The sequence below is a fragment of the Brachyhypopomus gauderio genome, chromosome 4 (genome assembly GCF_052324685.1).
Source record: "Brachyhypopomus gauderio isolate BG-103 chromosome 4, BGAUD_0.2, whole genome shotgun sequence".
NCBI lineage: Eukaryota > Metazoa > Chordata > Actinopteri > Gymnotiformes > Hypopomidae > Brachyhypopomus > Brachyhypopomus gauderio.
Genome location: NC_135214.1, coordinates 22200922 through 22213421, shown reverse-complemented (window position 1 = coordinate 22213421; position 12500 = coordinate 22200922). Strand labels below are relative to the sequence as shown.

General features: G+C 45.9%; 1 protein-coding gene across 15 annotated transcripts in view; it reads left to right on the top strand.

Moving 5' to 3' along the window:
• The window catches only part of cacna1db (calcium channel, voltage-dependent, L type, alpha 1D subunit, b), an 83832-nt gene that overhangs the window by 43063 nt on the left and 28269 nt on the right, over positions 1 to 12500 (top strand). For 8 of the 15 annotated variants that reach the window (XM_077003033.1, XM_077003030.1, XM_077003028.1 and 5 more), the window contains exons 10-24: positions 2854 to 2931; positions 3499 to 3586; positions 4219 to 4245; positions 4766 to 4926; positions 5603 to 5828; positions 6846 to 7053; positions 7230 to 7350; positions 7467 to 7581; positions 7963 to 8023; positions 8144 to 8210; positions 8423 to 8555; positions 8693 to 8822; positions 9234 to 9425; positions 11942 to 12048; positions 12364 to 12451. In XM_077003033.1, the coding sequence (XP_076859148.1) occupies positions 2854 to 2931; positions 3499 to 3586; positions 4219 to 4245; positions 4766 to 4926; positions 5603 to 5828; positions 6846 to 7053; positions 7230 to 7350; positions 7467 to 7581; positions 7963 to 8023; positions 8144 to 8210; positions 8423 to 8555; positions 8693 to 8822; positions 9234 to 9425; positions 11942 to 12048; positions 12364 to 12451 (1802 nt within the window). The remainder of the gene's footprint in view (positions 1 to 2853; positions 2932 to 3498; positions 3587 to 4218; positions 4246 to 4765; positions 4927 to 5602; positions 5829 to 6845; positions 7054 to 7229; positions 7351 to 7466; positions 7582 to 7962; positions 8024 to 8143; positions 8211 to 8422; positions 8556 to 8692; positions 8823 to 9233; positions 9426 to 11941; positions 12049 to 12363; positions 12452 to 12500) is intronic. The other 7 variants (XM_077003037.1, XM_077003036.1, XM_077003041.1 and 4 more) reach the window with 5 other exon arrangements.

Here is a 12500-nt window from a genome sequence, read left to right as displayed (position 1 = left end):
GTGTCGCTCTCGCCATATCCGCCGTGCCTGCTCAAGGAAGTTGTCCGCTATCTCAGGGACGGAGGATTCCCGAGCCATGCGCAGCATATAGGCGCATAGCGGGTCCTGCTCCATGAGCTCAGGGTTGGCGTTGGCTTGGCAGCGCTGGCCAGGAGAAGGGGCGCGATGGCGCCGCTTGCTGGCTCGATTGCCCCTCTTCGGTCGGGTGGCGTAGCCCGGCATTCTTGGGGGTGTCTCAGGTGGCTCGTCAATCTGTGACGGTGGGGTCGCGGCGAAGAACGAGACACACAATCCTTCACAGATACGTCACTTTACTTAATCACGGGTATTGCGCAATAGCGCACGAAGAACAGCGATACACACACACACAGCAACGTGTAGACTTTAGACATTGACGAGCACAGGACACTGCGCGAGCGCACATTAAATAGACAAACCACAGTAGCCCCACGTGATCACGAGACGATTCACAGGTGAGACTTATTAATCACACAACAAAACCCTACCCACGTATATACACTGACGCAGACAAAGCACGTGGACTACGTTTACACACGCCCAAAAGGGAGGGGCCGGGGTCCTCAACGTGACATATATATAGTTTTGTATATGTATGTATATAATGTTGTATTAAGAGACGACAGGGAGATCTAAATCAGCTCAGTATTTGGTGTGACCCCTATTTACCTTCATAACAGCAGAACGTTTTCTAGATAAACTTGAACATGGTTTTTTAAGAAACTCAGTATGGAGGATGTTCCAAACATCTTGGAGAACATCCCACAGGTCTGTGGACGTCAGCATACTCAAATCTTTCAGTCTCTTCATGTAATCTCAGACAGATTCAATGCTGTTGAGATCAGGGCTCTGTGGAGATCAAACCTCCACCACAATTCACCGTTGAACCTCCACCATGATTCACTATTGAACCTCCACCACGATTCACTGTTGAACCTCCACCATGATTCACTGTTGAACCTCCACCATGATCCACTGTTGAACCTCCACCATGATCCACTGTTGAACCTCCACCACGATTCACTGTTGAACCTCCACCATGATTCACTGTTGAACCTCCACCATGATTCACTGTTGAACCTCCACCATGATTCACTGTTGAACCTCCACTACGATTCACTGTTGAACCTCCACCATGATTCACTGTTGAACCTCCACCACGCTTCACTGTTGAACCTCCACCATGATTCACTATTGAACCTCCACCACGATTCACTGTTGAACCTCCACCATGATTCACTGTTGAACCTCCACCATGATCCACTGTTGAACCTCCACCATGATTCACTATTGAACCTCCACCACGATTCACTGTTGAACCTCCACCATGATTCACTGTTGAACCTCCACCATGATTCACTGTTGAACCTCCACCATGATCCACTGTTGAACCTCCACCACGATTCACTGTTGAACCTCCACCATGATTCACTGTTGAACCTCCACCATGATTCACTGTTGAACCTCCACTACGATTCACTGTTGAACCTCCACCATGATTCACTGTTGAACCTCCACCATGATTCACTGTTGAACCTCCACCATGATTCACTGTTGAACTTCCACCATGATTCACTGTTGAACCTCCACCACGCTTCACTGTTGAACCTCCACCACGCTTCACTGTTGAACCTCCACCACGATTCACTGTTGAACCTCCACCATGATTCACTGTTGAACCTCCACCACGCTTCACTGTTGAACCTCCACCACGCTTCACTGTTGAACCTCCACCATGATTCACTGTTGAACCTCCACCATGATTCACTGTTGAACCTCCACCACGCTTCACTGTTGCCTTTAGACACTCATTACTGTACCACTCTCCATCCCTTCTGTTACAGCCACATATTTCACATTTTTATGCATTACCGAGCACCTGGTCTTTTTTCTCTCCACCCCAGATCCAATGTTCTCATGCATAGTTTAGCACCTTGGCCTTGTTTCTATGTCAAATTTTTGTCTTCTTGACCATGATCCTTCCATGAAGGTCAGTTCTGGTCAGACCTTGCCAAACAGTAGCTGGGTGTACTTGGGTCCCTTTGGTTTCTGCCAGTTAGGAGCTGATGGCTCTGCTGGAGATCTTCTGATTTTGAAGAGAAGTAAGCATGATGTGTCTTTTATCTGCTGCACATGTAACAGTAAAATACAAGGGCCAATCATATCTGGAAGAAAGTATTACATTACCATATTCATAACATACAACAGGTAGATGAAACATTCTGATTTGAAAAGCAACCGCTGCTCAACTACGACCGGTTTTTGCGGCTAAGAATTGACATTTTAGCACCCGGCATCTGGCTTTGCCTCTGACTGTAGCGATACTGAAGTGTCTGTCAAATGTTAGGAAAGTCTGTAAGAAATGATGCATTCCACAAACTCCAAGCCCTTTTTTTCTGTTCATGTGTGTGTGCGCATGCGTGTTGTCCGAGTTAACGAGTGGTTTTGTTCGTTTGGAACCACACGTAGTCTTTGCGTTTCCTGTGTCTCTACGCTTAAGCTGTTGGTTGTGATTTTCTAATCTAAGAGCATGTTGGACCTGAGACGTAAACGCATATGTTTCATGTGTTTAGGTTCTTGTCTTTTTTTCCTTTCTCAAGTCTCCCCCTTTTTAGAAAGACCCTGTGCGGTTTCTTCTTATCTTGTTCTTTTTCCTGCCATGTTTTTTTTTTTGCATTTGTCACTCTCTCTTTCAATCTCTTTCTCCTGTGGAGTACTGCAAAGGCTGCCCTGTGTGTTTGACCAGTAAAACGCTGATAGCTGCTTCTCTTCCTGCTCTTCTGTCTCTGTCTCCCCCTGCTGTCTGCATGCATGAACTACGTGTAAACTGAAAAGGGGTGACGATGGCCGATCTCACCCAGAAGAAGAAGGCAGGGAAGTCTGGCTGGTTCAGTCAGTCCACAGAGACTCAGGGTAAATGCTGTCAATTGAGAGAGAGAGAGAGAGAGAGAGAGAGAGAGAGAGAGAGAGAGAGAGAGAGAGAGAGAGAGAGAGAGAGAGAGAGAGAGTGAGAGAGAGAGAGAGTGAGAGTGTGAGTCAGAGAGAGAGAGAGAGAGAGAGAAATTGAGAGTGGATGAAAGAGATTGTTTTGCTTAAAATATCTAAATATCTAAATTATTCAGCCTGGTCAGTGTTAATGTTTTTTTTGTTAACAGCTTGATTGTACAGAATTGACAGGTTGCCTCAACTCAACAAAACCCCCATGGAGAACAGCTTTCATACTCATCCTGCCTGCTTTAACCCACACAAAATAGACATACTTTGCATCTTAGCTTTTGTCCTGGACTAACACCCTTCCTCTAACTCTATTTCACGGTGTATCTAGTATATCTATTTGATGCTCACCTGATAGTAGGGCGTAGGTAAAGCAATAGCCAAGTGAGGCTGGCGTTTTGAGTGGCACGTTCATAAATGTCACGCCGAAGGACGACGCCCCTCCCGTAACGCCACGGCACGTGGTGTGTGTTCTCTGCCCCGCAGCGAGTGTGCCCACCAGCGAGACCGAGTCAGTTAACACGGAGAACGCTAACGGCGACGACGACAAGGGGCAGTGCTGTGGTACCGTCTGGTAAGGATCCCAGCGTCACAAGGAGGGGGGCCTCAAAGTGTCTCCTCTGCATTTGGGTGTCCAGTTACATTTTTTTAAGCAACAATATAAACATTTCTGAGTTTAAAATGCTCACCTTGTGTTTAATTTAAGTCCTTGGGACCAGACCTCTCTTCTCTCATTTTACCTCAGAATGGAAATGAAAAATATTGTAGTACACTGTAAATATATTCCAAAATCTAAATGGAATATGTTGTAATATATTTTCAATGTATTACAATATTCAATGGGCTTCTCTACTACATTTAACTTAAACCACTGCTGCTAAAAGATATATGGATTTGATATTGTTTCCTGTGTGATGACGTACTACATAAATAAGCACAAAAAATGATTAATGGATTAAAACTAGTGACATCAAATATGTAAGACCATTAGCATAAATGCTTTTGCATAATATTACATTTAAAATGTTCTGTATGTTAAGGACTAGCTAGACTGTTATGTAATGTAAAAAACATTTATTAATCATTAATCATACAGTTTAAATGTGGACTAGCACTTAGTAGTGCATGTTTGAATAAGCGGTGTATCTTAACTGCTTCTGTCAGCAGTGCTGTTTAAGTAACCACACCATTCTGTCACTTTTTCAGTCAAAAAATTACAAAGTCAAAGTTCAGGTTAGTAAGCCAGTGGATGTGTCCTTGTGCTGAGTGGCAGCCCAGTGGGTGTGTCCTTGTGCTGAGTGGCAGCCCAGTGGGTGTGTCCTTGTGCTGAGTGGCAGCCCAGTGGGTGTGTCCTTGTGCTGAGTGGCAGCCCGTGTTGCGTTCTCTTCTCCGCCTGCATGATCATTTACACCTGTGTGGTTTTTCTGCATGTCTGTTTTTTTAGGCAAATCATAGTCAACCTCTTAACTTTCATATGATGCACTAGTATTTATTTCAAATGTGATCATATTTTATTTAGATACATTTATGCATGACCTCACCATCAGTCTTTGTAGTGTCTACATTCACACTCCTCCAGATACTCTACACAGATGTACATAAATGGCCACATGTGTGTCTAGTAAACCTGTCCACTCATTCACTGTAATTTCTCACCTCGTTCCTTTGATCAAAAATTTATAGCCAAGCATAAAGGCCACAACTGAAGCTCCGCCTCTCACACCATCCCTTGCTCCGCCCCTTCTCCCTGTAGTCGCAGTTGGCGTCGCTGGAACAGGTTCTGTCGCCGTAAGTGCCGAGCGGCGGTCAAATCCACCAGCTTCTACTGGCTGGTCATTGTGCTGGTGTTCCTCAATACCCTCACCATATCCTCTGAACACTACAACCAGCCCGGGTGGCTCACGCAAGTGCAAGGTGAGCACACACACACACTCGTGCATTCACACACACACTCATGCACACACCCATGCACTCACTCACACACACACACTCACGCACACACTCGTGCACTCACACACACACTCAGGCACACACCCATGCACTCACTCACACACACACACTCACGCACACACTCGTGCACTCACACACACTCACGCACACACTCGTGCACTCACACACACTCACGCACACACTCATGCACTCACATACACACTCGTGCACTCACACACACACACTCACGCACGCACTCGTACACACACTCGTGCACTCACGCACACACTCATGTACTCACACACACACTCACGCACACACTCATGCACTCACACACACACTCGTGCACTCACACACACACACTCACGCACGCACTCGTACACACACTCGTGCACTCACGCACACACTCATGTACTCACACACACACTCACGCACACACTCGTGCACTCAAACACACACGCACTCACGTGTGAAGCTGAATTAACTGAATGACTTACCATCATGCAGGGCACAGGTAGACTACCATCTTAACTCACGTGAAACCGACACGTGAACTGAACTCGCAAGATCCTGTATTTGCATACGCAGTCACGTGGCTCTGGTAACTCTGGATCACGGTAGCACCTCTTAACCCAGCCTCCACACCCCTCCCTCTCTGCAGAGGTGGCCAATAAGGTTCTGCTGGCCATGTTCACCTGCGAGATGCTGGTTAAGATGTACAGCCTGGGCCTGCAGGCCTACTTCGTGTCCCTGTTCAACCGCTTCGACTGCTTCGTGGTGTGTGGTGGCATCGCGGAGACCATCCTGGTGGAGCTGGAGATCATGTGGCCTCTGGGCATCTCTGTGCTGCGCTGTGTACGTCTGCTACGCATCTTCAAGGTCACGCGGTGAGAGAACGCCAGGAGAACCGCGCACACACACACACACACACACACACACACACACACACACACACACACACACACACACACGCACACACACACACACACGCACACACACACACACACACACACACACACACACACATACACACACACACACACACACACACACACACACACACACACACACACACACACACATATATACACACACACACTAGGGAGTTTTTCCTTGCCACTGTCGCATTTGGCTTGCTCACTGGGGGCTTGGACTCGGCACTTGTAAAGCTGCTTTGTGACAACAACTGTTGTAAAAAGCGCTATATAAATAAAATTTGATTGATTGATGATTGACACACATATACACACACATACACACACACATACATACACACATATACACACACACACACACACACACCATATACACACATACACGCACACATACACACACACACACATACACACACACATATATATACACACACACACACACACACACACACACATATATATATAGGCACACACACACACACACACACACACACACACACACACACACACATACACACACACACACACACACACACACACACACCCATAATGGCCAAGCTCCAGTTTCCATAAAACGCTATATCTATTTTTGTTATTTTATATTTTTTATATTATAGTACAATTTTTAGTTGCTATGGTGCAATAGCCAGATTAATGCCAGTGATATACAGAAGACACAATCTATTAACACTTTTTATGGATCTGAAGGTTCTTTTCTCATCACAACAGGAACAAAGTAATTTTGTATGAATAATAAATAAGCATTTGGCCTAATGAATATGCAATAGGACTAATATTCATAATGCATAATCTTTAGGCCTATTTTTTTTATCTAAAACTATTCATTACCATCTGTACTGTATTTCACCCAGTGTTATGGTAATTTTGCAGTCTTTTATAGTTCCATTGTCTTTGGATCAAGAGACTTGCTGTCTCCGTATGAATGTCTTCCCGTCCGTCTGTCTCTAGCCACTGGGCGTCTCTGAGTAATCTAGTCGCGTCTCTGCTGAACTCCATGAAGTCCATCGCGTCCCTCCTTCTCCTGCTCTTCCTCTTCATCATCATCTTCAGCCTGCTCGGCATGCAGCTCTTCGGTGGCAAGTTCAACTTCGACGAGAACGTGACCAAGCGCAGCACCTTCGACACCTTCCCCCAGGCCCTGCTCACCGTCTTTCAGGTGGGCCAGAACCGACGTGGGCGTGTTCACGCTAAAAGCTCACGCCACTGTGGCTCCTCAACCTCTGACCCATCCAGGGGCTCTTCCTCTGTGTGTGTGTGTGTGTGTGTGTGTGTGTGTGTGTGTGTGTGTGTGTGTGTGTGTGTGTGTGTGTGTGTGTGTATGTGTGTGATCAGATCCTGACAGGTGAGGACTGGAACACAGTAATGTATGATGGGATCATGGCGTACGGGGGGCCTTCCTCCTCAGGCATGGTGGTATGCATTTACTTCATCATCCTCTTCATCTGTGGAAACTGTATCCTCTTCCTCCCACAAGCCCAGCTCTGCTGAGTCAGACCCCGGCGTCTGACTCTGACTCATGGTGAATCAGACTCGTTGTGTTGTTTGTGATTCCTTGACGCTCGTAATCAGACATCCTGCTGAACGTCTTCTTGGCCATCGCCGTGGACAACCTGGCGGACGCGGAGAGCCTGAACTCTGCACAGAAGGAGCAGGAAGAGGAGAACAGGAGGAGGAGGAAAGTCAGGTGATGGGTGTCCCCATGACGACGGACCAGTGTCCCGCTGCAGACGGGAGCGCTAGAGCCAGCAGCCCAGAAACAGCAGAAACACCCACATTCAGATGGTTCAGATGTCAGATGTCAGAAGCTATTGAACTGAACGGGTGTAGCTACAAATAGGAGCAGAATTAAATTTCTTTTGACAAGTTTTTTGAGGAACCAGGAGTCGGTATTCACATTACTCAACCATCTTCTGTAATGATGTATGTTTGGCTAGAATACAGTAGACACTAGTCCTAATTGAGGATGTGTATGTATTGTAGTAGATGGCACTTCTAACCCTCATGCTAATTTGGTTGTGTGTTAAATGGGGAGTGTTAAATCTGACCTGAACTGTGTTTTGTAAAGGAGTGGTAGCTCAGACAAGATAGCAGAAGAGATGATGGAGGACCAGGATGGAGAAGCAAAGGTAAATAGGTCCTCCTGAGACCTTCTGTGCCCTATGTTCCTTATGAAGATGTTCTTGTCAGGCTAACTCTGTGCGTGTGTGTGTGTATAAGGCATATGTGTTGGTCACGCCTTGCCACAGGTTCCATTCGGTGAGGATGAGGAGGATGCGGAGGATGAAGAGAGAGTGGCAGTTGTTCAGGCTGCAGGTGCTGCCAAAATACCACGTTCACAACTGGGATGTTAGTCAGTTATACTGTTAATGGCACACAGTTCCTGCCACTGTGTGTGTGTGTGTGTGTGTGTGTGTGTGTGTGTGTGTGTGTGTGTGTGTGTGTGTGTGTTGTGTCTGTGTGTGTGTGTGTGTGTGTGTGTGTGTGTGTGTGTGTGTGTGTGTGTGTGTGTGTGTGTGCACGTACAGCTGAGAATGATGAGGATGAGCCCGATGTCCCACCAGGACCACGTCCCCAGAGGATCTCTGAGCTCAACCTCAAGGAGAAGATTCAGCCCATTCCAGGGGGCAGCGCCTTCTTCATCTTCAGCAGTACGAATCCGTGAGTCAACACACACACACACACACACACACACACACACACACACACACACACACACACACACACACACACACACACACACACACACACACACACACACACACACACTCAAACCTCCATGCGTACTGTGGCCACAGGATCCGGGTGAGCTGCCATCGCCTGATCAATCACCAGATCTTCACCAACCTCATCCTCGTCTTCATCATGCTCAGCTCGGTCTCACTGGCTGCAGAGGACCCCATCAGGAGTTATTCTGTGCGCAACATCGTAAGTTACACCCTACATTACTCTCAGAATCCGTTAGGAACCCAACGATTTATTATAGCAAGTCTTCCCTAGTGGGGCAAGTCTTTTCCTGCATTCAAAGATAATCACGTATTCATTTGTAGTTTACATAACTATTTTTTTCATGATGTATTTTCATAAGAAAGTTTCTGGCTTCTAATCTTGATTCATGAAGATTTTTGTAGCTGCAGAAAGGAAGAAATCTCAATATTTCACTACAAATGTCTCAATATTTCACTACAAATGTCTCAATATTTCACTACAAATGTCTACTGAAAAGCCACTAATCTCAGAAATCATTCATGTCTGTTAGATTAACCAGTGAGCAGGATGGTTCGGTCACTGCGGTGTTTTAAATGGCCTGTGCTAAACTGTCATGTCGCCCTTTCACAGATTCTGGGTTATTTTGACTATGCCTTCACGGCTATCTTTACAGTTGAGATCCTGCTGAAGGTAATGGCTCCTCGCTGTGTCTTGGGCTTGGTTCCTGCTGATGTTAACGCTATCACTGCCTTGCCTCCACAGGTCCTAGGGTATGCCGATTATGTCTTCACTAGTATATTTACCTTTGAGATCGTGTTGAAGGTAAAGCCGTTTCTGTGATAGTGTCACCTTTGCCCCACCACCATCTCTGTGTCAGTGTGGAGGTCGTTGCCCTGTTATGTGTTTGTTATCATCGCACCTCTTTTGAATGAAACCAAAGATCTCTGGAAAAAGTGGCCAAATGATTTCAGCCATACAGGTGCAGGTTGTACTGGCAATATGATAATAAACCTGTCATGGGTATTAAAACACTGAACAACTGAACAAGTATCAGTATAAAAACATGTAGAGAGATCCTTTAAAACCAACCATGCAATGAATTAGCATAAACAGTTTAGTAACATAGTGTCTGACTGGACCTTAGGGCAATATGCCATTATCTTGTTTGCTATATTATCTTATAACAGTCGGCTTTGTTACATATCCAGTTGCTAGATGTTCCTTCTTAGCTATGGTTAATGAAAAATAATTTAGATATGGTAAGACACTGGGGCATTTATGTCCTAGATAATTAACCTAACATCATACTGTGTGCAAGTTTTTTCAGTTTAGTCAGCTGTGAGCAGCAGGCCTGCACGTTGCCAGATGTTTAGTTGAAGTTCTGGCTAACTGCATGTCATTCATTCTGTATTCCCATAATCCTCCTCACTCTGACACGCTGATTCATGCACGCAGAGTTGCATCCACACATCTGTCTGTTTCTCAGTGCATGGAAGGTGAAAAATGTTCTCCTGGATACAGATGCAGATGTTGAAAACCTTCTTCTTGTTTTGAGAGGCCTTTTGTGGCATATCAAAAAGTGTACAGCTACCAGTTCAGGACAGACTGGTTACATTAATGGTCACTGGCTTGTTTCTAAATAACACAAGTTGTGACTGTTTGCTCTGCATGTCAGAGTGAGAGTCAAAGTCAAATTTATTTATATAGTGCTTTTTACAACACATGTTGTCACAAAGCAGCTTGTCACAAAGCAGCTTTACAATCGTATGGGTCCAGATCCCTAATGATCAAGCCAAAGGAGACAGTGGTGAGGAAAAACACCCTATGATGCAAGTGCTTGTACTGGTCATTTTTAAATGCTTTTTAAATATGTGGTTATGTTTGGTTAATTTTTTTTTACCCTTCCTGTTTTTAAAATATGCATTTTAAAGGGTTCAAGGCTACTACCCGTTTCATTTTGAAATTTTAGGCTCATCTCTGCGTGGGTCAGGTTAATCTCTGTGTGGGTCAGGTTCATCTCTGCGTGGGTCAGGTTTATCTCTGCATGGGTCAGGTTTATTTCTGTGTGGGTCAGGTTTATCTCTGCGTGGGTCAGGTTCATCTCTGCGTGGGTCAGGTTTATCTCTACCTGGGTCAGGTTCATCTCTGCGTGGGTCAGGTTTATCTCTGCGTGGGTCAGGTTTATTTCTGTGTGGGTCAGGTTTATCTCTGCGTGGGTCAGGTTTATCTCTGCGTGGGTCAGGTTTATCTCTACCTGGGTCAGGTTCATCTCTGCGTGGGTCAGGTTCATCTCTGCGTGGGTCAGGTTCATCTCTGCGTGGGTCAGGTTTATCACTGCATGGGTCAGGTTTATTTCTGTGTGGGTCAGGTTTATCTCTGCGTAGGTCAGGTTTATCTCTGCATGGGTCAGGTTCATCTCTGCGTGGGTCAGGTTAATCTCTGCGTGGGTCAGGTTCATCTCTGTGTGGGTCAGGTTTATCTCTGTGTGGGTCAGGTTTATCTCTGTGTGGGTCAGGTTTATCTCTGCGTGGGTCAGGTTTATTTCTGTGTGGGTCAAGTTTATCTCTGCATGGGTCAGGTTTATCTCTGCATGGGTCAGGTTTATATCTGCGTGGGTCAGGTTTATCTCTGCATGGGTCAGGTTTATCTCTGCGTGGGTCAGGTTTATCTCTGCATGGGTCAGGTTCATCCTGAGACAGCTGCATTGCTCTGATTGGTGGTGTAGATGTAAACACTTTGCATCCTAGAGTTGATCATAGAGCTGTGACCAGATCAAACACAGCAGGAATCTGAGAAAGCATCTGAATTCTGACAGGGACTTATACCATAATGCATTATTAATACAGTACAGATATTGAATGACATTTTTCATCTAATAAATAAGCATGCTGACATTATAATGACTTTTTAAATCTGACATATCCGCAGCATCGTTGCCAGGAATATGAAAAATGTCAAATATACTGGTTTATCATGATTGACCTAAGCTCTGGGCCCACAGGCTTCTGTTGTGGTATATGGTACATTCATGAACGCAGTATATTGAAACTGTAGATGAAGTAGCTCAAAAAATGTTTTTAGAAAATGTAAGACTTGTTCTTAAAGTTCCAGTCAGAAACTGCTGAAGAAGTGCCACCCAGTGTTAGATTTTAAATAGATTTAAAGAAAATTGACTAAATATACAAAACATGGAGAAAATATATACAGTATAAGTAAATACAACTTGGATGCAGTGGCATTCTTGGCCTGCAGGTGGCAGCAGTTCCTCACTTGGGCTTTCTCACACAACAGGCCTACAATAGCTTGTTCATTCACACCTTCTCTCGTCTGATGTGCAGATGACTGCGTATGGGGCTTTCCTGCACAAAGGTGCCTTCTGCAGGAACTACTTCAACCTGCTGGACCTGCTTGTGGTCGGAGTGTCTTTAGTGTCCTTTGGCATACAGTACGTACCAGACGGCAGACAGACACGACGTTGTTACTGATGCTAAGTGTCTTGCACCTGCTGCTCTGTACAGCACACATTACATTCGATTGCATGAGTTTGTACACTATGTACTGGGGTCGCACTGCGGGGTTTGTACAGTACGCCGGATTTCAGTTTTCAAACACCACCACAAGACAGCAGGACAGTGAAGGGGTACACGACGTAGTGAACAGACACAGCCGTAGTGCCGCTGGTGTGTGTGGTGTGGGGGGTGCACACGTCGGTGTGTCGTCACACCGTGTGCAGGGCTGACGGTGCACGGTGTGTCCGCAGGTCATCCGCCATCTCCGTGGTGAAGATCCTGCGTGTCCTACGCGTGCTCCGCCCCCTGCGAGCCATCAACAGGGCCAAGGGTCTGAAGGTAAGACGTCCAGTTCTACCCCGTCCCACGGTGTCACTCAGGGCTGGGC